The following is a 25,825-nucleotide window of genomic DNA, read 5'->3' as shown; positions in this document are numbered from 1 at the left end:
TTTAAAGGTCTAAATTTAGGCGAGCTACTAGAATGAAAACGGGACTCTTGGCTATCAAATTATGTAAGCAGTGACTAACATATAAATAAGCAATTCATGATTGTGAAGCATCAAAGGATTTGGTTATATCATGCATTTCACAAAGAACACATCTGACGACCTGAAACCACCAAGTTCTTCTATCTACAAACACACACATATATATATAGATATCTATACGTATATTCACAGAGTTTGCTAAATACATAACGCAAGTAGAAAGAGGCGAGAGGCAATGTAATTTACCCACGCAAACCAACCTCGGCCCCGAGCAATTACGTTCTATGTACATGTATTCTTTCTCCAGGAGTAACTGAAGAAACATAGAGTATTTTTCAGTCTACATCCTCTTGATTCAACCAAAAAAGTGTGATAGAAATATTGAATATAGAGAATGAATGATTCAACCAAAAAAGTGTGATAGAAATATTGAATATAGAGAATGAAGGAGTTTGTCTACCTCTTACGCCAAATTCCTCCTAGCCCTCAGAAGATTGAGCTTGTCCCTCCATTGAGCTGAAATACAGACCAACAATGAGAACCAAATGTATATTGTACAGCTCACACGCTGAATATAATCTCACATCAATGGCAAAATGGGGCTTGTTTTTGTCCTAAAATTGCACTTGTCTAAGCAAATGGATACCTATGATGATTTTTTAGAACTATCTAAAACAGAACGACAATTACTAGAATAAATAAGCTTGTATCGCTGGAAAAGCCAAAGGATCAACGGGTCAAGTTTGGATAACATCATTTTTCGATTGGGTATAGCTTCGACTATTCCTCAAGCCCGCCAATTAGTTGCCTCTCTCGACCCTCCCTTTCTCATATCATTTTGTTTGTGTTTGGAAAAGTACAACCCACAAGGTCATCCCACATATTAAGCAATTAACTATTCTCGGTCTTTCGACCTTCGCATGAACACCAACACGTTCAACGACTCTATGGTAAAACATTACTAAAGAATGGAAGCTTCAGTTCTAAATCAAAGAAGTAAAATTCATTTAGAACGATCATAAATGAACAACAGAATAGGTACCAGCATCTCTGTAGCGCTCTTCAACAGCAGCAATCAGCATATTCCTGATAAGATTGAACTCTTTGGCTTCAGCACAAGGCTGACCATTAGGCCTGAAAACAAAAGAATTCAATTAAATCCCATTTTCTCTTGTCAAATGAACCAGGAGTCTCAAATTGTCAAAATATTTTATTACCTATCCACTTCGGTGAATAATAAGCCATCCGTAGCAGGGGCCTGGGATGGCAGCTTCCCAGTTTCAACAACTCTCATGCCATCACTGTAAGCAAGATACTTGTTCACTTGAATTGGGACCTGCATCAATTGCAAGATGCCTAATATTTGAAAAACATCTAAATATTTCAGCAACTCAATGCCACATACTAACTGAAATATTTCGACAATTCTTTCAGCCACGCATAGAGGCACTTGACCCGAGTCGCTACTCTCAACCAAGAAAAGTAAGCATGAAACAGTTTCAGTTACCTTGCATCGGACTGCAATGTTTATTGCATCTGAAGGTCGGAGATCGAAGCTGATGCAGTCAGTCTCACAACCAATCTGAAACGCACAAAAACTCAATCTCTTAAACTTATCTAAGAAAGGAGTACAGAATCCAAAGGGAGAAACTTATACATGCCTTTGAGAGATATAACTGAGCAAAATATGCCTCGTGCACTCTCTTCGTAACCCTTACGAGTTTGACCTGCATCAATAAATAAAATATTCGCGACTAAAATTACAAACAGTCCACATCCAACATCCCACTTAAGCTTTAAACTCAAAGACAAGGTGGAAAAAGAGAAAGATGAATCAAAGCATACTTCATAACCCATCTTTTCAATCATCTCTTTCACCACTTGATACATCGTTGGTCTGGCCTGGAACCAAATAATAATAACTGTTAGAAATTCATTTCCAAAGGCAGATAATTCGACTTCCAAAATGTTATATCCAATCTCAAGAGAAAACAATGCAAACATACAATTGGAACGTTTCGCATAGCAGCCATAAGCAGCACGCTTGGCATTTCCACTGCAAAAGATGAAATGTTGGCAAAAAAGTTCGAATTCGTTCAAAAACACTAAGAGCGTGCGTTAGACAGTATAATCGAACGATACGTACACACGATTATGGGAAGAAGAAGACCAGTCCCATCTTCCATCTTCAACACAATTGCAGGATGTGGAGCATAATCCGGCAGATGCCCACCGTGAGGGTTGTTGTGAACACACCTTAAGTGCCTACCATCCCTCATTTTAATCACGAATTCATCGGCACCACTTTTCACCTCAACTATTCAGCACAAACAAACCAAAGGCCATTTCAATTAGGTAATAGCACCATAAAACCAAAACGAATCATGATGAATTAGGCCATCAGCTCAGCATACCAGCCTCAATCACGCTCGATTCAACGTATTCTTCATCCTTCCCGTTGAAGTTCTCTGCTGTACTTCCATTGTCGTCTGATGATGAATTGAAGCTGCAACACAATGTCTTGCATTTTCTAGCACAGCCTTGCTGAGAAATACCTGGTAACTTGGCACGCAAACCGTTGGTCCCAGCAAAACCCCATAATTCACCTCTTCGAAACCTAAAAGCCATTAAAGAACGATTGATTGGCAGAGAACAGAATCCTGCTTGCTTGGCGCGAATAGTTGGGCAAACAACCGGTCCTTGCAAAGACCCCATCTCGCGTCCTTCAGTTCACCCAAATGTGAATGATCAGATAAAACTAATGTGCAAAATCCCCAATCCTGACCAAAAATACAGAAACAGAAATTGGCGATTCGAACGCATATAATTGGTGAACGCTACAGAAAGGAAACTGAACTTTGAAGTGAAGAAATTCGAGCAAAGAAAATTAAAACAGTCTCAGCCATCAGTTCGAATGAATTACAGTCGGATTCAACGTTTTCCATTACCTATCAGAGTCTATCGTTATCGTCGGTGGGAAATAAAGCGAGTCTTGATCATCAGTCTTGACACTGAGAAGTGTTTGAAGATCCGTTACCTTTTATACGAAAAGTAGGCCGTATCACGTCAAAAATTCGTAACAGAGGTCTCCGATTAGTACGCTACAAACGGCGATCACAGCTCGATCCGGTAAAACAATTCCCGCATCCCGGAATTCTAGATTGAAAAATCTAAATTTCAAGAACGGAATCGATGGCTAAATTTAAGTTAACAAATTACCAACGACACAGATCGAAGAAGGAAATTGACAGATAATTGAAAGAACAAACTCGGAAGAACAAAACTGACAAGGTGAACGGATAAGGAGGAAATGCAAACGGGGAAGAAGATAAATGGATTCTTCAATGGAGGAGTGTGAATGAAGACTTTAGAGCTCATAGCACCCGCCATTGCATAATGATTCATTCACTCATAGGTAGTCTAAATTACCATTATGCCCCTGGAAGCATCGAGGAAGAAAAAGACGAATTTATATAATGATTGATTCTTATATTCTTTCGGGAACAATAATTTACATCTTTAAATAATAATTTTATAGTTTAAATATTATTTTTGTTCTCCTTTTTTCAATTTTTTAAACGCCCATTTTAAATTTCATTTATTTCTCTTGAATTTTAAAATTCATTTTAAATTGCCATTACAACCCTTAAGCATTTTGTTTTATCCTCAAGTTTTTATAAAGTATTTTTAATTAAGATTCTATAAGACGAGGATCCAAATAAATTACAGTACTGTTGGAGGGTGTTTATGACCTTTTCGGATGAGAGCAAGGCAATGGACAAAATTGGGTGTGTTGTCTACCGTCGACGGCGGCTGGCCAGATCAAAGGGTTGGATCAGCGCCACGTGTATTACAACCGTCCTGAAACGTTCTTGGATAAGGCTACCCCGCAGACTAAAAATATCAATTTTCTCTTCCACTTCTCCTAAAAATATCTTTTCCCAAAGACTTCGGCGGTGACAGCTCAAGTGGACGTGATATTAATAATCGACTTTCTCATCTCTTTTATTGTACATTATTTTTTCTAATAACATATATTAGTCAAGCAAAAATTAATTAATTGTAATTTTGTAATAAAAAATTAATTAAAATTGAAATTAAGCTTAACAAGTCTCCCAAAACAGCTAATCAAATATCCACTTTTAAATTACAAGTCTGGAAGTTCTTGATATACATGCATATTCCAATTATATATAGAGAGGGAGTAAAATATTTGCAAATTAGACTTTATAAAAACGTTAATCCACATGCGGAGAGAACACTGAATGTGCTAATAATCATCCATTTATCATCATTATTTTAAATAGAATATTCACTTTTTTTTTTTTTTTTTGGTTGTTTATAATTATTGATCCTTTTTTCAAAATTATTATTACTTTTTATGTTACTGATATAATCATAATTAATTATTTTAGAAAATTTAAAATTTCCAAATGTACAATATTATATATGTACTAATAGATACATAAAAAACAATTCATGTTATTTATCATCTTATTATATGCAATTCATGTTATTTATCATCTTATTATATGCACATATAATTTTAATTAAAAAACATTACATAACAAAATTCAAACTAATGAAAGTAATAATTATTCTCACCCTCCAACATTTTAGTGCTCTCTAAAAGGTTAGCTTATTTGATGAAGCAATCTTCGACTTTCTTGGTTGAATTGTGCTTGGATGCACTTGTATTCCACACACTAGTAATGAGATTCTAACCGCTCCTGTTCAAGGTTCCGTGGCACTACAATGGCATGACATTGAAAGAGTGACTAGAACCTGTTGTTGACTAGCTCGCGAGTCGCATCCTAGGTCGGCATAGCGTAGCATCAATAGCATGTATTTTTTTTATTCCTCTACTGACTTTTTCTAGATCTCATTCCTGTCGAACTGGTTGTCGATATCAATCGAATTTGTACTAACGGAAGAACACAAGATCTCTTTTTTCTCCAAGAAAAAAAAAACCTGTCTGTTGTCTTTCCTTAGAATCTAATTCCGACTCTAAGTGATTCCTTATTCAATTTGTCAATTTTCTTCTTCATTCAATATATGAAAGTTTATTCTCTCGGTTGAGTTAATATATATGAAAGTAATAATGTTTTCCTTCAATGTTTTAAAATGCATCCTACTCGCAAATCTTTTCCCTCTCCAACTGAGATCAGATCTGAAGATGGATTTTTATTACTAATATATAAATCTAAGTAAAATAAAAGTAATGTGGCACAAAACTAATTAAAGGGTAATAGGATAATTAAGAGATAGCAAAATAAGGATGTGAAGTTTGATCCAAGGGATCATTAACAATACATGAAATGATTAATATTAATGGATCAAACTTGGTCCATTTCTGTATCTCTCCATCGATTTAAACAGACTGACCAAATTTGCTCCATTAATTCACAGAGCCCCAGTTTTTCTTAAACTCATCCGAGAATAAATATATTTTAATTATATTTATCAAGAGTTCCTCCATTAAACCCCGTCGGCGGCCAAATTCCGCCGCCGTCGCCGGTCACGTAAGACAAGCACCCCAATGGAACCAAGCACAGCCCTCTACTTCTGAGATCTCGATTTGGCCGCTCTTCATTTCCGTCCTCCACCGAACTCTATAAATATAATAATACAAAAATTAAATCCAGAGAGAAGAAAACCAAAATTCTTTATTATTTTTATTATTATTAATTATTTTTACCCGATATGTCGGCTTTGTGATTTTGTTGGAGGAGGGCTTCATGTATGGAACGCTCAACGTCTGCAATTTTAAAGGGTTAGTTTGTATGAAACGACACCGGTTCAAACGGGAAGAGAAAGAGAATAAAGGGGAAAAAGGAAGTACCTCGACCTGATTTTGAAGGAATTTTATGTATCCAATGGCCTCCATTAACACGGATGCTGTGTCTGTCTGCAACACATCAGCAGCATTACACGTCATTCTAAAACCTACGTTTTTACAAGAACAACAAACAAACAAAACAGTGCCCAATCCTAGAAAGAGCTACCTAGAACTCTATGAAGTATCTAGGATTGTTCATTCAAAAATCCCAGTGGGTCAAATCATTCATAATTTATTACATCAATTAATTAACCATTGAAATTTATTTAAAATATTATTAAATAAACGTTATATTATGTGTTAAATAATTACCTTGCCAAAGGGTGCGACCAATTGTTGGAGGGCTGCAATTCTATCACCCAATTTTTCTTTTCTAACCTTAAATGGAGGGCAAGAAGCGCGTGAGTCCAATCGCGATTTCTTAAGAGGAGGAGATTGTTGATTCAGGCTGGGCTCCATGGAGTTACAAGGTCGTTTAGGTTCGGTTGCTTCAGTGCTGAAGGGTTTTCTCTTTAAGAATCCAAAAAGAAAAAGAAAAAAGTGGAGCGAAGACAAATCAGCGTTTAAGGGATGGAAAAGAAAAGAAAAGGAAAGTAAAAGTCGTTGATTCAGGCAGATGCATTTACAATTACAAATGTATAAAGCTGAAAATACCTTCCATACTGCATTCTCTAATGCAAAAGATCAAACTTTTGAAAAAAATGGGTAAAAAAAAAAAAAAAAACTCACTTTATTTGGAATGCATGGGAGGCTCGCCGGCGGAGGATGCATCTGATCTTGAAAATCGGAAAGCGTTTGTTTAAAAGAACCAAAACTATCCGGCGAGTGGCTGAAATTGGCGGCGGAGAGCAACATATCGGCCGGGGTTTGTAAGTTCAAATCTAAGGAATTTGAGAACGCCGGCGCCGGAGATGAGAGGTTCCAATTAGAGACATTGATACTAGGGTATATTTGAGGGAAATGGGGTCTATTTGGTTTGGTAGGATCACCACCGTTGATTTGACAGCCGGATGAAATAAGGGTTTTGATCAAGAGCTTGTTGGTGAGGTCATTAAGATCCGAATCATTGTTGCTATTATTCTTTACTTGATTTGTAGAAGGAAAATGATGGAAATCTTGATTTGTAGATGAAGGGTTGTTCAAGATTTGTGTGAATTTGGGGAAAGATGAGATTTCGTCTTTGATTTTTCCAGCTTGTGGGTCGTGTAGAGATTGAGTGAAAAAGGTCCCTGTATTCACGGCGCCACTCCACTGAAACCCCAAATCTTGAAGCATTGAAGAACTGTTTGTATTTTTCTGCCCACAATCCGATCTACTTGGACACGAAGTGAATCCATTGAATATTCTTGGGTTGTAGTTGCAACTATTATTATTCCTGTCACAACACAACAGCAACAAACAAAAAACTTGGAAACCCTAATCAACCTCAAATATCTCAATTATTGCTGTTTTAAAAGCATATAATAAATCAAAAGTAAACTTACGGGGATACGTTTGGAGTCCAGCCATGGCTGCTTCCAAGGCCTAAACACGATGAAACGACCGGCAAAGAGGAAGACGAGGAAGAAGAAGAAGGAACAAGGAGCTGTTCTTGAAGCTGATGGAGATTAGCCGCAGAATCCATATACACAACCACTGAAGTTGATAGGTAATAAATATATAATATCTATATCTATATATATATATATATATATATAAACAATTTAAAAAAAAAAAAAAAGAAAAAGAAAAAAGGGAGCTTGAAAATCCCAAGAAGAGAAGAAGATGATGAGCAATCAAGACTAAAAACGAGTAGCAGCTGAAGGAAGGGCGGCCCCCTAGTAGTATAGCTTTGTTCTAAGCGTTAAGAATCTGAAGGCATAGCCAAATTCCCAGGCAACACAAACCAACACATCATATTTTGCTTTTACCCAAACTTTTCCCCTTTTTTTATTATTAATATTTGGCTTACTAAAGTAGCCTTGAAAAGAAAGAAAGAAAGAGAGAGAGAGAGAGCGTGGGGTTGTTCATCCCCATACCCCTCTCAGTAACTTTAATTATTTTATTATATTTCTTTAAATTAGGGCTTATTTATTTATTTTTTTTTCCGAATTATCTGCAATTACAGGAACATGATTACTTCCTCTCCCATCTGATTAAGAAACCCAGCTGCCTTCCATCGCAAGGCTTGAGAAGGGATAATATATATAAATATATGTTTTTGTGTATTTAATGATATAATTGTGGAGCTTTGAAGTTGAAGATTGGGAATTATGGGGACATAATTTTATTATCCACAAAGGCCTCATGTTATGTTCTGTAAGAGTGTCCCATGGTCATCATTGTTAGTAGCATGCATTAAAAGTAGTTCTCTCCCAGCAACCCTCATGCCACGTCAAAGTCTAGCCTTGAACGCCGAAATAAATATCAAATTTTGTCAGACTGCAATTTTATGATAAAAATTATTATTAAAAAAAAAAAAAAAAACCATATTCTTCGCCTTTTAATTTAAGTAATTAAATTTTATCCTTCTAATTCTATTAATTTCAAAATTAGCTTTGGATTGATTTATATAATTCTTTTTTTTTTTCCCTCTTTTTCCATTTTCTTCGAAAATTAAAATCAAAGAAAGAAGACCTGAGATCTCACATTTGCTCGAGGTGGAACTATAGTGCATAAATCTCTCCCTCACTTCAAGATATGCGTTTTCAAACCTTGAATGAAAGTTTGAAAGAGAAAGCTTAAAGATAACCATATATGTTAGAGGTCGACTTAAAATGTTACAAATGGTATAGAGCAAAACATCAGGCAGTGTGTCAGAGAAGACGTAGAGGGAGATTGTGAGATACCACGTGGTTTTGAGAAGTCCAAAAAAGGTAATGCCACGCTTATTACGAATGAATGGGTGTGTGTATATATATATTTATTATTATTATTATTATTATTTTTTTTTTTGAGATAATAAGAAAATGAGAGAATTAATTTGATCTAAAATAAATTGTGTGGGTTGAATGACACAGCAACTTTTGAAGGCAATTTTGACTAACGCATTTATTAGAATTTTCTGATTTAAACTTATCAGCAAAAAGTGGAAGCTTTATAATGGTAACTTCCTGCTCCCCACCAACGTCTATCTTCACTTCTCTCGAGAAATAACCATATTCTATGAACAATCAACTCCAAACATTAATAAAGTTTAATTAATAAGCAGACATTAATAAAGTTTATATAGAGCGACACCAAATTTATGCTGTTTTGGTCCGCGTGGAGGCATGAGGGGCCATGGAGCTAAAACCCTTTGGGTTCGAAGCCTTGATGATGATGCCATAGAAAATATTGAATTTTGTCACACCCATATACCACCTAAATGGCAAGCACCATATTTATTACTGTCTAACCTATTTATTCAACAAAATAACCCACATATTCTCGATCTTTAAAAAGAATAAAAATCAAAATCGAGCAAAGTTGAAGAAATGGCCTGAAATTTTCATTTCACAAATTTAAATCGAGTCAATTATTTGAAATATAGACATGAAATAAATCGAACTTCATGTATTTCAATTTACCATATGATTTCTGTAATTGTAGATAAGATATTTTAAGAATATGTCGTATCCCTTGGATATTTTAAGAAAAATATATTTATTATAGGTATATTTATAAAATTTACTTTAATTTGAAGTAATTTTAAACGATAAAGTATATTTTGATTATTACAAATACACTTTTTGCAAAAATGAGAGATTACTGTACAAGTGGCTTTGGAAGTTTGAAGCGTTCGCTCCTCTCTGTCTTAGCCTTTCTTGAACTTACTCTCCCCTCACTTTGAAGAAATGAGAAATATGTATTCGGAAAGAGCCAATAACATTCTTTCTCAGGATCTGGAAATATCTGCGTAGACGGCCACATTAAAATTACCTTCTGGGGAGGTCCGTTTGATATCCAAAAATTGACCTGATTTTGTTTGTTGAATATTAATATGAATCAAAATCCCGGTCCAATATTTGTTCTCGAAAGTCTTCGTTTCTGGGCGCAGATAGCCTCCATCCGCAAAGAGATCTAAGACCTTTTTTTGAACGGACCTCGCCCAGCGAGAAAGGCCCCGACCCTGCCGACTTGCATGTGTTAAGCATGCCGCCAGTGACTCTCCTGTATAGGTTCTTCTCATGCAGCTCCTACACCTATTTATTCTTTCACTCTAAACTCGGATAGGAAAAGAGTTTCGATTGATTCTTCTTTTCTTACAGTTCAATCAGGTGAAGGAGAATTTATAAAGAAAGGTTCAGGTTCATGATTTGATGGAAAATCTTCTAATAACATAATTGTAATTAGTAGAAGCACTTTTGGTTGCAATGAAATGTCAACAAATATGTTTATTTAAAGATTTTACAATGTAAAATATAAATGAATTATATAAAATATATATATATATATATATATATATATTTTTTTTTTAAAGTTTTGCGTGTTTCCTGTTTAGTTCAACTCCTCGAATCACTTTAGATGATAAAAACATTTTTAAAAAAAATGAAATGGGAATTAATAATTAAAAGGCAATAAAATTAAGTTATATGATTCAGGTTAAAGAAAAAGAGGTATAATAATTCGACAAGGCCCACTAAGGATCACATCAAACTAAAATGTGAGATGAGAGTAAGCCCTAAATTCAATAAATAGTATTTTTTTATATATTTGACTATTTATTTCTTTTTAATTTATTTTTAAACCTTTTCTTCTTTTTATATTGATCTTCTTACCTTTTTTGCCCCTTTACTTATCTTAGCAGCAACTTCTCATGTTATACTAAAAATTAATTAATTAATATAATTAAAAAAAAAAAAAAAACATTCATTCCCACTAAAGCTGCCTGTTTTTCGATATATATATATATATATATGTATATATTCATGTATGTAAGTCGCATTAAAAACCTTCCTATCCTTTAACCCCACTTTTCCGATCTGGTGTCCTGGAAAGATTCCTCTCCCTAAAATATAATTATAATAATCTGTTTTCAACATTAAATAATTATTAATTATGTATTTAATTGGGGTTATGCTTATTGTGAAGGGTTTTCAAAGTGGTAACTTTTCTCTCTTTACTTATTCATCTTTTAGCTTCTTTGTATGAGAAATTACACCAACAGTAACCCTTAGTACCACCAAGCTTTTAGATGTCTCTTCTTTCTGGCAGGAAGATGCTTTTTATAAGTGTGTGAGCGTGCAGGACATAAAATGTCCTATTAGTTTTTAGTCCATTTAATAATGATTCGGTTCTTGAAAATTAAACTTGTTTTAGGTTACTACCAGAAATTAATTCTAGAAGGGTTCTTTTTAGAAAGAATGTTTGAAATTTGGGTAAGAATTTAAAAGATACTTTTCCAAAGTTGAGATCTAAATAAGAAAGGAATTCGTGGTAAATAATGAGTTTAGTTTAAAATAATTGAAAAATAAATAATTGTTAACTCGTTGACAACGCTACCTAAATAATAATATTCCACTTTGAATATAATAAAAATTAAAGATCTGATTTTTTTTTTTTTTTTTTTTTTTTTAAGTCTTTTTGTGGCACAGCCCTTAAAAGAAGGGTTTAACTTTAAAGTAGGGAGATGTAAAGGTGGGTTTTTGAGAAGAAGACAAAACATTGGAACAGGAGAATATTTGCTTTCTAAAATTTAGGGCAAAAATCTTATAAATGCTCCGCGGCCATACTCTCCCCCCTCCCCCCTTCTTTTTACTCTATTTTATACATTAAAAAAATGTTGGATAATAGACCCTCTTAATGGTATAATATTGTTTATAGTATGTTGGGAAGAAGTTTTTTACAAGCTTATAAAAAATGTTTCATTCTCCTCTTCCATGGATGTAAAATCTTACAATCCACTCTTTTTGGGGCCTCGTGTCCTGGTACTCATTTCCATATCTAATCGATATGAGACCCCTCAATCCACCTCTTTTTGGGACCTAGCATCCTTGTTGGCATACCACCTCATGTCCACATTCTTTCAGGGTTCAACTTCTTCACTGGTACATTGCTCGGTATCTAACTTTAATACCATTCGTAATGACTCAAGCCCACCGCCTGCAAATATTATCCTCTTTGAACTTTTCATTTTGGACTTCTCTTCAAAATTTTTAAAACGTGCCTGCTAGGGAGAGATTTTTACATTTTTATAAAAAAATGTGCAAATATTATCCTTTTTGAACTTTTCCTTTTGGATTTCCCTTCAAAGTTTTCAAAACGCGTCTGCTAGGGAGAGATTTTTACATTTTTATAAAAAATATGTAAATATTATCCTGTTTGAACTTTTCCTTTTGGACTTCCCTTCAAAGTTTTCAAAACGCGCCTGCTAGGGAGAGATTTTTACATTTTTATAAAAAATGTTTCGTTTTCCTCCTCAACCGATGTGGGATCTCACGTTGAGCATGAGCTCCCATAACTTTGCTTTTGGTTTGGACCAAAAGATCTCGTACGAGTGAACATATATTTTTTACTTATAAATCCATTGCCATCTACTTAAATAGTCAACCTGGGATTCCTACCCGCCATCCTCGACCCAAAGAACCTTGTTTATTAGTATATTATATATTTTCTTTTTAGCTATATAAAATATCTCACTCATATGTATTTTTTATTTATTTATTTTTTTCATATAGTTTGTCATCTTTTCTTAATTCATATATTTTGTAACAGATTATGATTCATATTAACGTATCGAAAACAATGCACGGATATTTTATTTTCACAAAAAGAAAATAGGAAAATTGGTAATTTAATTTTTATTTATTGATAGTAATTATTCAAAGAAACATAGGGATGTTGGGAATGTTTCAGTGTCTTTTCTTAACCAAGTATGGTACAGACATTGTTTTTTTTTTTTCTTCTTATTTTCCAAGTTCTAAAAAAGAAAAGAAAAAAAAGAAAAGCTTTACCGATTAATGGCAGAAGAGTTGAAAGAAAACGGTGGTTCCTTAAAAACAAATCTGGAATGGTGCGGTACACCACAGCAAACACAAACAGAGAATAAAGGGGCATCTATGAACAGTAGTTTTGTCTTTTTTTCCATTCTCATTTATTTATAAACAAACATTACATTAAATTATAATGTTCCCCCCTTTTTCCATTTATATACTATACAAGTTGACCTTCGTAATTTTTTTGGTTTATTCATTTGTCTGTTTTTCCTAAATAGAAATTATTACCTCTAATTCTCTTCTCCATCTTATCTTTATGTGCTTATAAAATATAAGGTGGCTTAATTTTGCTAATTTTTGCTTTAAATATAAGACTGTTGATTTTAAATAAAATAACTATTTTTTTTCTTTTCCGGAAAAAAATATCTATCTCTCAAGATTCTCTCCCAAGTGGCTTATTTTTCATTTGGAGTTAAATATTTGTGTAGGTTAAGGACTCCATATGGGGAAAAAATTACAATGAGATTCTTACTTTCTTGAACAACTGATAATTGGACGTGGTAAAAAGAACAACTCAATAATTTTACCGCGGTAATTATTGCCGTACAAACTGTTAAGGTCACTCCTGAAAATGCGGCAAACATTTTGGGCCTATTGGGAAGGTCAGACCAGCACTGTAAGGCCCATTTGTATCATATTTGGGCCGAGGATGTGGGCCTGCTTTCAAACGTTCGTTTCTCCATCGGAAAAGTACTCACCGGTCATGTAATACTCAAACTTCTCAACCACATTCACCGGAACCGACACGAGCACTCTCACGGCCTTAACATCTCCGATCACCGGCAGAAACAGGCAGAAGACATCGCTGGACAAAGGGCTCATTACAAGAGGCTTCCCAAGCCCAAAATCCAAGTCCTGTAATCCCAATTTCGACCAGTCCGATATAACTAAACTGGCCGACAAGTCGGCTTGGAGGCTTTTGTCCTCCAGCTGAAAGATCGTCGACTTGATGTAATCGTCATCGATGATCGATTTCGCGTTCTGCACCAAGCGAACGACGCCGTTTAAGTCTTCTGCGACGGTCAATTCGTTAACAGAAGATTCAGCGCATCCAAGAACAAAGGCGTTTCCGTAATAGCCTTTAGGGATTTTGGGGACAAGTTTGTTACGGATATTTACAGGGAAAAGGAGCTTGACGTGGAGCGAAGGAGGGAGGTCGAGCGAACGAATCCAAGAGCGCCACGTGTGCGAAGCAAGTGTTTCGAATGTGGTGCAGTTGAACGACGGTTTGAGGCGGAGGATTTGAGAAGTGGTGAAGATCGAGGAAGAAGGGACCAACGGCTGAGATTGGAGGGACTTAGTGATGTCGACGTCCCAGTTGGCGCGTGGGGTTTTGGTATACTGAGGGTGAGCGCAGTGGATTCTGGTGGGGTCTCGGTGAGATAACACGTGGCGGCTGTGGAACGGTGGGGTTAGTGGAGGGGAGAGATTTGATTGGGAAGTTATGTGGGCCCAGGCATGCAGAAATTGAGACGTTCCGATGCCGTCACATAAACAGTGATGGATTGCCGTGCTTAGAATCATACCTCCACACCGGAGATATGTAACCTGAAAATTTTTAATTTTTAAATATTACGTTTTGTAATTTTTTTTATCGAGCAAAATATAACAATTTATTAGAACAATAACTGAAAATAATATTAAAAATTAAGAAAGAAAAATAACCTGAAGAAGGAGAGGAGGGAGTTGGGCGAAATTTAGGGCATCCACCTTAGGCTTATACAAAAGGGTTGACCAAGAGGCGTCTGGATTGGAAGTAAACGAGAGAAAATGGTGAGAGTGGACGTCCAAGAAGGCTTCAGCAAACAAAGCGCCCTCTCCATTGCAATCAACTTGAAGCTTGTGAAGGTGTTGGGGACAAGTCCTGAGCCGCCCAGCCAGAGGATAGTAATCCACTAGAACTCTCGAAAGACCCCATTTCAACCATTCTGCTTCCATCGATCCTCTGAAGACCAAAACACACTTTATGGAAAATCTCAGGAATGCTTGATCGTCCACGTCGGAAAGTGGAAGAATGTGCTTCGGAGTTTCGGTGATTGGTTTGATCAAAACGGGGTCGTTTCGATACTCGCACTTTGGGAGTTGCTCACGTTTTATTACGAGGCCCTCTGCCATTGAGATCCTGGTTTTGTTTTGGAAGACAAGAAATGGGGATGTCGAGGGCTTTTATGGTGTTGGGTGGCAAAAGTAGTAATGTTAATTCATATTTTTCACCTCTCTTATGGTTTCAACTTCCCTCAAATTTTAGGTTATTATTATTATTCTTTTGAAGAAAGATCGCATTTTTATGGTCACAATGTGTTGATTTGCTTCCTATGTTTGAATACTAAAATTTTAAACTATAAAAGTACATTTTCCGTGTACAAGGTTTTATTTTTGTTTTTCAAAAATTGATTCTTTTTTTTTTTTTAATAAAGGTGATTTGGTATCTATTTCTTCATCCTTTAGATAAACTTTCAAATCCATTAACCAAATTATAAATAAATAACATATAATTTTTAAAAAATTATATTATTATTAGCATCTCTTTTTAGTGTTTAGAATTTTTATTTTTTAAATTTAAATTCGTTTAAGAAGTAGATTATGAAACAAAACCAAAATATTGCTAAACAAACTTAGTATTTTTTGAATAAAAATTAAAACTCAATAATTATCCATAATTTCATTACTTTTTAATTTTTTTAAAAAGCATCTCTATAGTAAATTCTAAATCGTAATTAAGTATAAAAGTTGTGGCTATGAGTCAAAAGAAAGTAACTTTTTTTTTTTTTGGAATTAGATTTTTTCGTATCAATGTTAATTGACTCGCACTTTAACTTTTGTGTAGTGGTCCACACCAAGTGAAATCGTTCCTTAGTCGACTAAGGAATGAAAATAAAATCTTGTCATAAGGACTTAGCATGATTAGATTAGATGCCTTGTCTAATTATTATAGCCAGGAACATTTGTTTTTGGCCACAAGTTATGACAAGCTTCTCTCAACCCGTAACTTGTTCATAAAATTAAATGGCACTAATAAACACAATAAAACAGATCAGGGAAATCCCCAATGATTTCCACAGTGCCCAAGTATGGTATTTTTTTTTTTATATAGAAATGACTATAATTACAAGATAATGTTAATTTATATTTATTACTTCTTTATTGTACGTGCTAAATTTGTTATTTTTTTTCTTTTTCATTTCAATCAAATAGTTATTTTTTTCCCCTTCTTTTACCCGTGATTTAGAAAATAGTACAATTTTTTACACGAAGATCTACTACAACTCATCTATCCACGTGGAACAAGGTGAGAACCAATAAATTGGACCCCTACAATGCCCACATAAAATGGAACTTTATAGCCACGGTCTTGATACCCCTACAATAATCAAACCAAATTAGAGCCGTCGTCTTCGTCATTCGAAGTCCGTTGGTTACCATCAATGTCTAATTTTAGCAAGCTAAATTATTCGCCTTCTTTATCCAAAGCTACGAACCTACGAAGCCAAGGCCAGCTTGGCCAATGAAATGAAATCTTATACTCAGCCAACAACAAAATTTCTTGATTTGAAAGGTTTATTCACGGTCAGAAAATGCTCATCTTTCTATAGAAATGAACGAATTCATTGTATTTGACTTGAAATATACCACATATCATAGATTAACGCTGGACCTCCAATCGACTTTTTCAGGAACAATCAACAACTTTTTGGTGATTGAAATGATGAGACTCCCATTTTTGGCTATCCATACCAAACAATGCAAATATCTTATCGTATCCGTAGGAAATGAATGTGAAAACCATATAAAAATTTAAGGCTATGAAAACAATTCTCCGCTATACCTTGCGATTTGCATATGCATCTTATCTCTAATCGACATTTATTTAGAGTGAATTGACCTGTTCAAAGAAAGAAAAGAAGATAAAACCAGGGGCTCTATTCATCATTCAATACTCTTCTATGCATACGATTAACCACATGTTATGTTTATACGCTAACAGAAAGGTATTACTCATCAAGTCCCTTCCTGCTAATATATTTCATTCAACAATTGAATTTGTCCATTCTAAAAAAAACTCCACTTGCGGACCCAAATATTTGTATAAATCCTACAAATAGACTATGAATTGAAGAAAGAATCAGTATAAATGTTGAAACTCATTACTTTAGATTCTAATACTTAATCATCATTAAATTCAAAAGTTCAAACTAAGAACATCGAAGTAAATTTCAGAGCACTGACCTGTCCAACTACTAGAATCTGGGCCATCCGGCTGAACGTATAAATAGCCCATAAGCCGTAGTTTCCTAATTATTTTAGAATGCAGTTCGACAAATCGACGACTTTAAGCTTTCCACTATGGACATTGTCGACCACAATTATCCTGACAGATGCACTTGTAGGGTGGATACCCATACGCAATACTTCACAAAAGGATAGAAATAATTCCGCATATGCAAGTGTTTATTTAGATTACCGATGGTACAGCTCAAAATAATAAAAAAGAGAGTCAAGATGAGGTAGTTTACATTCACATTCACAACCGAGCGACGTACGAATTTGCTTGCGTCACATATCTTACCCACCTATATGGATTATAGGTGTTAGACTTCTTTGCAATCTGCAAGTACTTAACCTGCGCGTAAAAAAAGGGAAGATGTAAGCACCAAAAGAGATGATCATATGGAGAAGACTTGATTCTGTTCAGATAACATGCCTGAAGCCTTGAAACATTGTACATGGGAATTGTGAACGTCATACTAACAGGTCCAGCTTCTTTCACGATGTTTCCTGCCATTAAAAATATATATTAAATGCATATATTTACTTCCCAAGAAAAATATCTGATTCGTTGATGTACAACATATTTACCATGTGATTCTTGTGAAAATGTGAGCCTTGCACGCAGAGTATGTTCAGATCCACCAACAATCTGCCATGTAACGCCTATTAGTAACAATAATTTTAATGCAGACATCTAATATGATAAGAGAACAAGGGACTGGCATCTTGTTATGCCCCAATAGTTAACGAGAAAAACGACAGGAGTGGCAAAAAGGGAAAAAGCAGGGAACTTACAAAGTATTAGTAGATCAATGTATAAATTGACAATTCATTTATTAAAAATGGAAGTAAAGATACAAAAGAATATGCTCAGAATAACTTGCCACAGGCTCTCTAAAATTATTGACATTATTTTTTTTTTTCTTAAAACTCGTTTAAGAGAGAAAAAGTTAAGGGAAATTTCTTGCCTTCTTCAAACCCCATTCAAGCCTCTTGTTCGCTTCTTTAAAATCAGTTGTATTTCCAACTGCTCCGGGTTCCAACTCGAAGCTGACTCTGGAAAGGTCATAAATATAAGAGAAATTTAGAAGAATGATAAAAGTCGCAGAGATTAGTCAACTGAACTCCAAGAAATGAGTTCAACCCACAACAAAAAAATGATAGTCATTTACGAACGAACTTTTTATATGCTGCACACTACACATACCTTGTTGTGAAAGTTGGCAGTGGCATCTGAATATTTATTGTGTTTGCTGTGATGTTGGAGGCAAATTCAGCACGAACTTTAAGAATTACTTCAGCCTGAAAGAAATCAGTAATTTTCAATAACAAAAATCATGAAAAATGTTAAAACACAGGAGGGAAATCATTTCAACCTTAAGAGACCCTGCTTCTTCAATTAAGGCATTAATACGAAACGGAGGCTTGAATTCCTGAGTCATTCGGTAATTCATGACAGGAAATTCACCTTCTGGTGGTACCTTTAAAAATTCAATCAAGAAAGAGTCTCAATTCACAAGTAAGCTAAAGCAAATAACTTGTGTATCTTTTTTTTACTAACCAAGACCAAAGTTCTGTCAATGTCAAAATTATCAAGATGCACAGATTCATGAAAATTACAATCATCAAGGATAACTGTTCCTCCACCAGATGAACTGCTATAATCTGTCACCATGGGTTGAAGCAGGATGAGTCCCAAAAAATGTTAGGTTGAGAAAAATAGTAAGCACTCAAAAAAAAAAAAAAAAAAAAAAAAAACTAAATAGATAAAAACTTTATCCATATGTGTTCACGGGGAAAAGCTGTTCCCGCCCCTGTCAGGGGAGACTTCAACCATCTCCCCTCTAATTGAACAAATAGAAAAAAAAAAAAAAAAAGCTTTTATCAACTTACATTGCTATTTCTAGAGAAAAAAAGCATAAGACTTTGGTGCAAATAGATGTCATTCACTTGGAATATCAATAACAAAAAACAGCCCCAAATTGAAATATGGAGATGGCAATATATATAACGCCTATAGTCATCCATAATATATCTTTGCAGCAGATAGAAGAAAACGACAAGAGGGCAAGAAAGATTAAAAATACATACAAAACCATATACAAGTATAAGAGAGCAAATAATAATAATAATAACCCATAGAACATGATAGGATTTGCCTTTAAATATTGACAAACAAGAGGGTATATAACTTTCGCAATCAGACAACATAATGGAAAATAAAAATTCAACCCTTAGAGCTTCCTAGCTCTAATATATATTCCACGTGACTTCTCTACTTACAACTTACAACTTACAACTGCCCCCATCCCCCCCCCCCCCCCCCCCCCCCCTCCCAACCCATCCACACACACACAAAGCAACGAATGAAGGTAACTCAAGACTCGAAGTTCGTACCCTCTTAAATCACTTCTCGAATATACATTATTAATCAATTCCCTAACAGAATACAGAACCTTACCATATATTGACTTTCCACCTCTTCCAATGCTCAAATCCTCATTAAGAGCAAGACGGATTTCTGGGTTACCCGTAAGATAGCTCTTCATTTGAATGGTACCATCAATCTCTGAAGTAAGTATATAACCCTGTAGTCAACAAATGATAATTCATTATGAAAATTCCGATGCAAAAAACATACAAATATTTAGCATGAACCATTACAACACATTGTTAGATAAGTTCACTTATTCTATTGAGGTGCACAGAAAAGCTTTTCAATCAGAGGCCACCAGGGACGTACACAGATAGAATTGTGCAGGGTGCATCTTTTTATTCACCCAAAATTTTTGAGAAGGTAATGAACAGTTAAGAAAAAAAAAAGGGAGTGTCCATCCATTGTTCGTGAGTTAGAAAACCACATGAAAAATCTCCTTTCTTATTCCAATTGCAGCAGTCAAAACTAGGCAGGCAGCGAATGCTACTGTATAAAAAGTAAATTTAAAATAGACCAGTCAACAACTCTGCGTTATATGTATGTTAAAAACATCAATATGAATTTTCTGATAAGTTTAACTGAGTTGAAGATAACAAAGAAGAATATCGGAAGATGTAAAGAAATAACAAGAAATACTCACACTTGAGCTGAATGTGATACTGATCTTCTCGATTATGTCAACAAAAATTTCCTCTCTTTTTCTACCTCCAGGCTCATTTGCAACCACAGACTTGGTGACAGCTGTACCTGGCATCCGCTTGCTCCCTTGCTTCAAAGAGACGAGTAGAGAAAGTCCACTGAAGAAATATTTAAGGCATAAAACTTGAGAAAGATTGTCACATAGTATAGGAAATACCACAAAAATGGAAGCCGGACCAAGGGGAGGCAGGCGTGCAGAATCAACCACAAGTGGCTCGTTAAATACATATGACTTCAGAACCTCAGTTGAAGTTGTTTGTACATAACCAAAATCCTAATACCAAATGAAAACCATATAACAAGATGCACATGTTTAAAATTTAGTATGTTACTCTCAAATATCATATTTTCTAAACAGATACACTAGGGCCACGAGGCATTTAAAAGAAAAGCTTAACCACTAGCAAGCAAAAAATAAATGATTTGCAACACAGAAATGTAGAGCAAACAAGAAGTTAATTTGTTAAATCCTGCAACGGGATAGGGTAACAAACTTACAATAACTTCATCCAGCAACTCATACACCAGAACAAAGTTTTTCCGGAGAGAATCTTCATTGAGAACCCCAAGGTAATCTTTGATCACACGTGCAATTCTTTGAAGAAGTTCAAGAACAAGAGAAGGCGATGCATTAATCCTTGCTGTAGCAACAAATAACAGTCCTACAACCTTCACGTGAAAGTAGTTTACACCATCCAAAGTCTGCCGCCAAAAAGAAATGTAAATATTTAAAATATATGATAGAAATTGTATAATCAAAATATTTCATCAAGAAGAGAAGTCAATATCTACATCAAGAAGCATACAATCCAATATCTCTAATGCATAAAACTTTCATGTTTATTTATAACGAATGTTTCAGTATACATTATACTCAATGTCCAATTACGAGACAAAAAATCCAAGCCCTGCACAAGCTGGTGAAATCCAGGTAATAGATGCAAAAAGATATCATTGATTCAATAATGGCTATAGACAGTAGGCAATGGTTATTAATTCACTGCAAATTAAGAAAATCACAAAACTTAATGGTTTGTAACAGCCATTTCCGCATACATTGCACTCAATGTCCAATCCGGAAGACACAGTAAATAACCTACAACAAAGCAGGTGCAATGCAGGGAACAGATGCACGAATATATCATAGATATCATGATAGCTACGATGCAGAAGGCAGGGAACACTCCAGTCTATTGACGAAATCATAAACATAAGTCTAACAACTGTCTTTGATTTGAATCTGCATTTCCAAATTCTAACACTCCAGCGAGTATGCAGCAGACTAAATGCCAGTAGACTACCACGCAGTCAACACAAAAAAAAAAAAAAAACCTACAAAGACAGGTGGCGCGTCTCCTTCTCCGTCTTCTTTCCAGAATTTCACTTTTCGAAAAAAGATCTCAGCACTTCCTTTCGGTACTTCGCCACGATCTACATGCATTTAACAATAACCACGGCAAATTTACGAAATCTTATTCATTCACAGTATTAAATAGTAGACGCATATTATACTGATAAGCTGACATAGCACTAATTTCTGATTAGTACGCCAGTTCAAACAACACAAATAGATTACAAGCCTTTAGTCTTTCATGGAACATAACACCGTTTTGATTCAGAATAGAAACGCGAAAGAAAACAGTAAGAAAATCGAAACGAGAACCGATGATATTCAATGAACGGTAGGAGAAAACTTCAAAACTTCAAAACTTTAAAACACAACAGATCTGGAAAAAAAAAAAAAAAAAACTTACAATCTCGGAATACAATATTGTCGCCTCTCTGCGAGAGCACGAAGAACTGCGAAATCATGGCCAATTACTCAGCAAACGTGTCGAGGATGTAAAAAATCAGTATCGTCCCCGATTCGCAGAGACAACGGGCGCGAAGAAACTCAAACCGAATGAGAGGCTCCTTGATCACTCCCGCGGTAAGAAAGCAGCCACGAACCTACTTGCTGTTTGCCACGTCAGCAGATGTCAGAATAAAATCACGTGACCAACCAAACAAAATTGGGGCGACAACTCAAAACCTTTCCCAGCCCATTATACCATAGTGAGCCCGTGAACTGAAGCACTTGAGACAACTACAAGCCCACAAACTAAAGCATTGGAGAATTTTGCAGATTGGTCCTTTTAAATAGGGTGAATTGGAAAACGGCAAGAACTTGGTTGAACATCTTGGTGCTGCTTTCTTCAATTATAAGTTTCCCGTTTGTTGCTTTATAAGAATGGCTATAAGAGTTCTTTTTAAACCGAATTCCATCATAAAATTAAAAATATATTTCTTTCGGAGATATATATGATTTAAAATTGGTTGTTGGAAGTACGAATGTCAACAGCTTTTAGACCAAAAACCAAACCGAAACGGAATAAACGGTTGCCAAAAATAAAATTAAGGAATGTGATTCTGAGGCCTACTTGCAAAGCAAATTTAGGATTCCCTGCAACATATTTTGTAAGCATATAATTTAAGAAAAGAAAAAGAAGAGAGAAAAAAGTTGTCCATATCTCTCTAATGCTACAAACAAAAATCTGGGAAAAGAAAAATATAGTGAAATGGACGACAGTCAAACACCGGCTTTTGCAAAAGCACGACCTGAGAGCACATTCTTGAAAACACCTTGGTGGATTATTTTGCCTCCTTTTCAAAGGGACTGTTCGTTTTGACCCACATGCCTTAATTTTACATCCCTCGCATATAGCCTCTACCACCATGCATGAATTTTATTAGTTGGAGAGGAGAATGAAACATTTTTTATAAGGTACGAGAAACTCTCTCTAGCAGACGCTTTATAAAACTATGAAGCTAATGGCGAGACATAACGTGCCAAAATGGATAATATTTGCTAGCAGTGAGCATTAGTTGTTACAAGTGATATTGGAACCAGTCACTTGATAATACGAGGTATTGGTTGGAATAGAGCCAGAACCACTTTATAGCAGACGTGTTTTAAAACTTTGAAGGAAAACCCTTTTAAGAGAAAGCTCAAAGCGGACGATATCTATTAGCAGTAGGGTTAGGCTGTTACACATGGTACCAGAACCAGACCCTCTGTGTGGTGAGGACACTGGATCCCAAAAAGTGGATTTTGAACGGGCATAGTCCATCTCACATTTGAAAAGGCATAGTTTTTTCTGAACTTGGAGTGGTAATAATAAGAAGTGTCTGTGTCGCTCTCAATCCCTTTCATGGTGGCCCTGAAATTCCACCGCAGAACAACACCCTTGCGACGATCACAAACCAAACATTTTGATTGGTTCTTCCAAAACCATCCTTCCAGAAGAGAAGGAATCTGTTTTGAGAATCCCACTTCACTCACTTTCCTCTTAAACCAAATCAAAGGCCTCGATTTCCTGAATTCAAAGCCTCATAAAGCTGGGAAATAAACTTTTATAAAGAGGAAGGGGGTGGCCTATGCATGCAGATTTGTCCACTTCTTTAGGGCACTGGAGACTCATTAAGGTTGCCTCCTCTGCGCCTTTGCCTTGTCCTCTTGCACTATCTTTTTAGCTTTTTGTATACAGCAACGGCACATTTCTTACCCACAGCATGCTGACTACACATAGTGGGGAATACTAACACTTTTGAGACGACAGCCTTTTGCACTGTTTCAAAATCAAACCTTGCAACCACCGCCTAAACTTTCAGCATCCCAGTGCAATAATTGAGCAAGAGTTGGTGTTTTTTGAAAAGCTATATTGAATGTCTTCAAAACCCTTTATTTGTTTATTTCGTTCCACTTGAGAATTGTGCCTAAATCAAGAAAGTCCAAAGGGAATTGGAGGGTTGTGAATAATCCATCTGCACCGCACACGCCCAATCACCGTCCTCCCCCTCTCCCTCCCCCATCTTCACTTGATTCCCATTCCGATGCCCCTCTTACACTTTCCCCTTTTCTTTTCCACCCTTCATTTTTCATTTTCCTTCTCTTTCTACCCCTCATTTTTCTATATATTGCCTCCTCGCAACTTTCGAATTCCCTTCCCTCCGACCTCTCTCCCTCTCCTCCGGCGGATTCTTCTTTCTTTTCTCTTCCCTCACATCCAATTTGTTTCCTTCATATAGATGCTGGAAATCTTATCGTTAACGCTTCAGATTGATGTCTCCAGTTCTCAGTGAAATCCTCCGCTCCGGTTTCATCATAACCTCTTCTCTCCGCCGTCGTACCCATTTAGTTCAGTCTTTCTCCGTCGTATTCCTCCACTGGTTCTACGTCTTCTCATGAACCATTTCCCCTCACTCCCATTCTAGTGTATTTTTAGTTTGATCTCTTCTTATATACTCCCAAAACATCAAAATCAAACCCCCCCCCCCCCCCCCTGAATTTAGCTTCTGGGTCTATCAATCAAGTGTAAATATAGAAATCTCTCTCTATATATATTTATATATAAACATAATAGTGATTTAAGTGTTGTTGTCGCTGTTTTGTTTTTGTTATGGACTGTTGTAGTGGGAATTCTTCAGGTTCATTATCTCAGATTGCGGTTCAGAACCAGAGCTCTGGCTCTGAAGAAGAGCTGAGGCAATTGCTGGACCAAAGGAAAAGAAAACGAATGCAATCGAATCGGGAATCGGCGAGGAGATCGAGGATGCGCAAACAGCAGCACTTGGACGGGCTGATGGCGCAACTGAGTCAGCTTAGGGAAAACAAAAACCAAATCGTTTCAAGAATTAATCTCGCAACCCAACTCTTTCTCAACGTTGAGGCACAAAATTCTGTTTTGAGAGCTCAGATTGTGGAACTTACCCATAGCTTAGAGTCGCTAAACCAGATCCTGTCTCACATCAACAACAACAACAACAACCACCACCAAGAAGAACAACAACATAATTTTCTTCAAAACTTTTATGATTTTGATCAAACCCCATTGTTCATCAACTCCTTTTTCCTCACCCAACAGCCCATTGTGGCTTCTGCTGATCATCACGTGCTTCACTACTGATCCACTTTCGCCATTGATTTAAGGAAGCCTCTAGTTTAAATCTTAATCTAATATCTTCTATGCTTTGTGTTCATGGATTGGAATCAGATCAGATCGGTCAATCGTCGGGAATTTTGAAGTGAAACACATTTATATTAAATAAATTCTAGTTTCATATAATATAATCTTTTCTATCATTACTTAATGAAATATTTTCTCTTTTTTTCATCTACTTTTCATTGTCGCAAGAAAAATATGATTATTTTATATTTCCTTGTTTAAGATAAAAGACGATAGATTGAAACTTAAATGTATTTCGGCAAGCCACTTTATTCGTAAATGCTCTTCTTACAACCATTGTTTATAAAACTATAAAAGACAATAAAAGGACTAAAATAATAAGATAAAGATGGGCCTAGTTTTAAGGGATGAGTAAAGAGAAGCAGAAAGTTAAAACTAGAGGGCCAAAATGCAAATGATCAGGCATCGATGATGGGCGCTCAGCGATGTGTTCGCGGTGAGCTAACGTGCATTAATCCCCATTTATGGATGAGATATGCTGAGCTATACAGTGACTTCAATATTCACTGAATCCAAAATTTTACCCAATCCCCAGAAGGTCTCTATACATAAATGTTCCCAAGTAAGGTGCAGATTCGGG

General features: G+C 35.7%; 5 protein-coding genes and 1 non-coding gene across 8 annotated transcripts; 1 reads left to right on the top strand and 5 right to left on the bottom strand.

The window, feature by feature from the left end:
- Positions 1-75: 75 nt before the first annotated feature.
- On the bottom strand, positions 76-3,430 carry LOC111797393 (bifunctional nuclease 1). Of its 2 annotated transcripts, none has more exons than XM_023680381.2 (11): positions 3,077-3,430; positions 2,454-2,819; positions 2,186-2,356; positions 2,046-2,095; positions 1,885-1,941; positions 1,701-1,766; positions 1,547-1,621; positions 1,257-1,375; positions 1,082-1,173; positions 500-555; positions 76-352 (listed from the first exon to the last, which is right to left on the bottom strand). In XM_023680381.2, exons 2-10 carry the CDS (start codon positions 2,752-2,754, stop codon positions 503-505), a joined length of 984 nt encoding a protein of 327 aa, XP_023536149.2. In that variant the 5' UTR covers positions 2,755-2,819; positions 3,077-3,430; the 3' UTR covers positions 76-352; positions 500-502. The 2 variants fall into 2 exon arrangements, with proteins under 2 accessions (XP_023536149.2, XP_023536150.2); XM_023680382.2 differs by having other exon boundaries at positions 2,454-2,762.
- Positions 3,431-5,274: 1,844 nt separating this feature from the next.
- On the bottom strand, positions 5,275-7,907 carry LOC111796528 (basic helix-loop-helix (bHLH) DNA-binding superfamily protein). 2 transcript variants are annotated; one of them, XM_023679186.2, is made up of 6 exons: positions 7,363-7,907; positions 6,608-7,253; positions 6,191-6,388; positions 5,888-5,947; positions 5,738-5,797; positions 5,275-5,651 (listed from the first exon to the last, which is right to left on the bottom strand). In XM_023679186.2, the coding sequence occupies exons 1-6, from the start codon at positions 7,500-7,502 to the stop codon at positions 5,490-5,492; spliced, it is 1,266 nt and encodes a 421-aa protein (XP_023534954.2). In that variant the 5' UTR covers positions 7,503-7,907; the 3' UTR covers positions 5,275-5,489. The 2 variants fall into 2 exon arrangements, with proteins under 2 accessions (XP_023534954.2, XP_023534953.2); XM_023679185.2 differs by having other exon boundaries at positions 5,882-5,947; positions 7,363-7,903.
- A 5,370-nt stretch (positions 7,908-13,277) lies between these two features.
- On the bottom strand, positions 13,278-15,064 carry LOC111797301 (alcohol acyltransferase 9). Its single transcript, XM_023680280.2, has 2 exons — positions 14,500-15,064; positions 13,278-14,382 (listed from the first exon to the last, which is right to left on the bottom strand). Exons 1-2 carry the CDS (start codon positions 14,947-14,949, stop codon positions 13,498-13,500), a joined length of 1,335 nt encoding a protein of 444 aa, XP_023536048.2. The 5' UTR covers positions 14,950-15,064; the 3' UTR covers positions 13,278-13,497.
- Positions 15,065-16,945: 1,881 nt separating this feature from the next.
- On the bottom strand, positions 16,946-22,182 carry LOC111797552 (AP-4 complex subunit mu). Its single transcript, XM_023680595.2, has 13 exons — positions 21,994-22,182; positions 21,576-21,670; positions 20,738-20,941; positions 20,397-20,513; positions 20,181-20,309; positions 19,565-19,691; positions 18,665-18,768; positions 18,480-18,584; positions 18,311-18,405; positions 18,072-18,159; positions 17,692-17,752; positions 17,537-17,610; positions 16,946-17,455 (listed from the first exon to the last, which is right to left on the bottom strand). The coding sequence occupies exons 1-13, from the start codon at positions 22,049-22,051 to the stop codon at positions 17,357-17,359; spliced, it is 1,356 nt and encodes a 451-aa protein (XP_023536363.2). The 5' UTR covers positions 22,052-22,182; the 3' UTR covers positions 16,946-17,356.
- LOC147792121 (U6atac minor spliceosomal RNA) lies at positions 18,854-18,959 on the bottom strand. The gene has a single exon (XR_015421565.1). It is a non-coding gene; the product is annotated as a U6atac minor spliceosomal RNA (small nuclear RNA).
- A 1,811-nt stretch (positions 22,183-23,993) lies between the features above and the next one.
- Positions 23,994-25,396, top strand: LOC111796966 (bZIP transcription factor 44). The gene has a single exon (XM_023679796.2). It carries the CDS (start codon positions 24,679-24,681, stop codon positions 25,183-25,185), a length of 507 nt encoding a protein of 168 aa, XP_023535564.2. The 5' UTR covers positions 23,994-24,678; the 3' UTR covers positions 25,186-25,396.
- The last annotated feature ends 429 nt before the right edge of the window (positions 25,397-25,825 follow it).

This window comes from Cucurbita pepo, chromosome 6 (genome assembly GCF_057944985.1).
Source record: "Cucurbita pepo subsp. pepo isolate OVF chromosome 6, ASM5794498v1, whole genome shotgun sequence".
Taxonomy (NCBI): Eukaryota; Viridiplantae; Streptophyta; class Magnoliopsida; order Cucurbitales; family Cucurbitaceae; genus Cucurbita; species Cucurbita pepo.
This window is presented reverse-complemented; position numbering and strand designations above follow the sequence as displayed.

Excerpts from the sequence above, each read along its gene's own strand:
- LOC111797393 (XM_023680381.2), bottom strand. The coding sequence starts at position 2,754 with ATGGGGTCTTTGCAAGGACCGGTTGTTTGCCCAACTATTCGCGCCAAG. Across the intron at positions 1,622-1,700 it reads CTCAGTTATATCTCTCAAAG|ATTGGTTGTGAGACTGACTG; the intron begins GCATGTATAAGT and ends TGTGCGTTTCAG. Across the intron at positions 556-1,081 it reads AGAGCGCTACAGAGATGCTG|CTCAATGGAGGGACAAGCTC; the intron begins GTACCTATTCTG and ends TCTGTATTTCAG.
- LOC111796528 (XM_023679185.2), bottom strand. The coding sequence starts at position 7,502 with ATGGATTCTGCGGCTAATCTCCATCAGCTTCAAGAACAGCTCCTTGTT. Across the intron at positions 6,389-6,607 it reads TCCCATGCATTCCAAATAAA|AGAAAACCCTTCAGCACTGA; the intron begins GTGAGTTTTTTT and ends GGATTCTTAAAG. Across the intron at positions 5,798-5,881 it reads TCCTTCAAAATCAGGTCGAG|ACGTTGAGCGTTCCATACAT; the intron begins GTACTTCCTTTT and ends TTAAAATTGCAG.
- LOC111797301 (XM_023680280.2), bottom strand. The coding sequence starts at position 14,949 with ATGGCAGAGGGCCTCGTAATAAAACGTGAGCAACTCCCAAAGTGCGAG. Across the intron at positions 14,383-14,499 it reads TCCCTCCTCTCCTTCTTCAG|GTTACATATCTCCGGTGTGG; the intron begins GTTATTTTTCTT and ends AAAAATTTTCAG.
- LOC111797552 (XM_023680595.2), bottom strand. The coding sequence starts at position 22,051 with ATGATTTCGCAGTTCTTCGTGCTCTCGCAGAGAGGCGACAATATTGTA. Across the intron at positions 21,671-21,993 it reads CAATATTGTATTCCGAGATT|ATCGTGGCGAAGTACCGAAA; the intron begins GTAAGTTTTTTT and ends AAATGCATGTAG. Across the intron at positions 20,942-21,575 it reads GAGACGCGCCACCTGTCTTT|ACTTTGGATGGTGTAAACTA; the intron begins GTAGGTTTTTTT and ends TTTTGGCGGCAG.
- LOC111796966 (XM_023679796.2), top strand. The coding sequence starts at position 24,679 with ATGGACTGTTGTAGTGGGAATTCTTCAGGTTCATTATCTCAGATTGCG.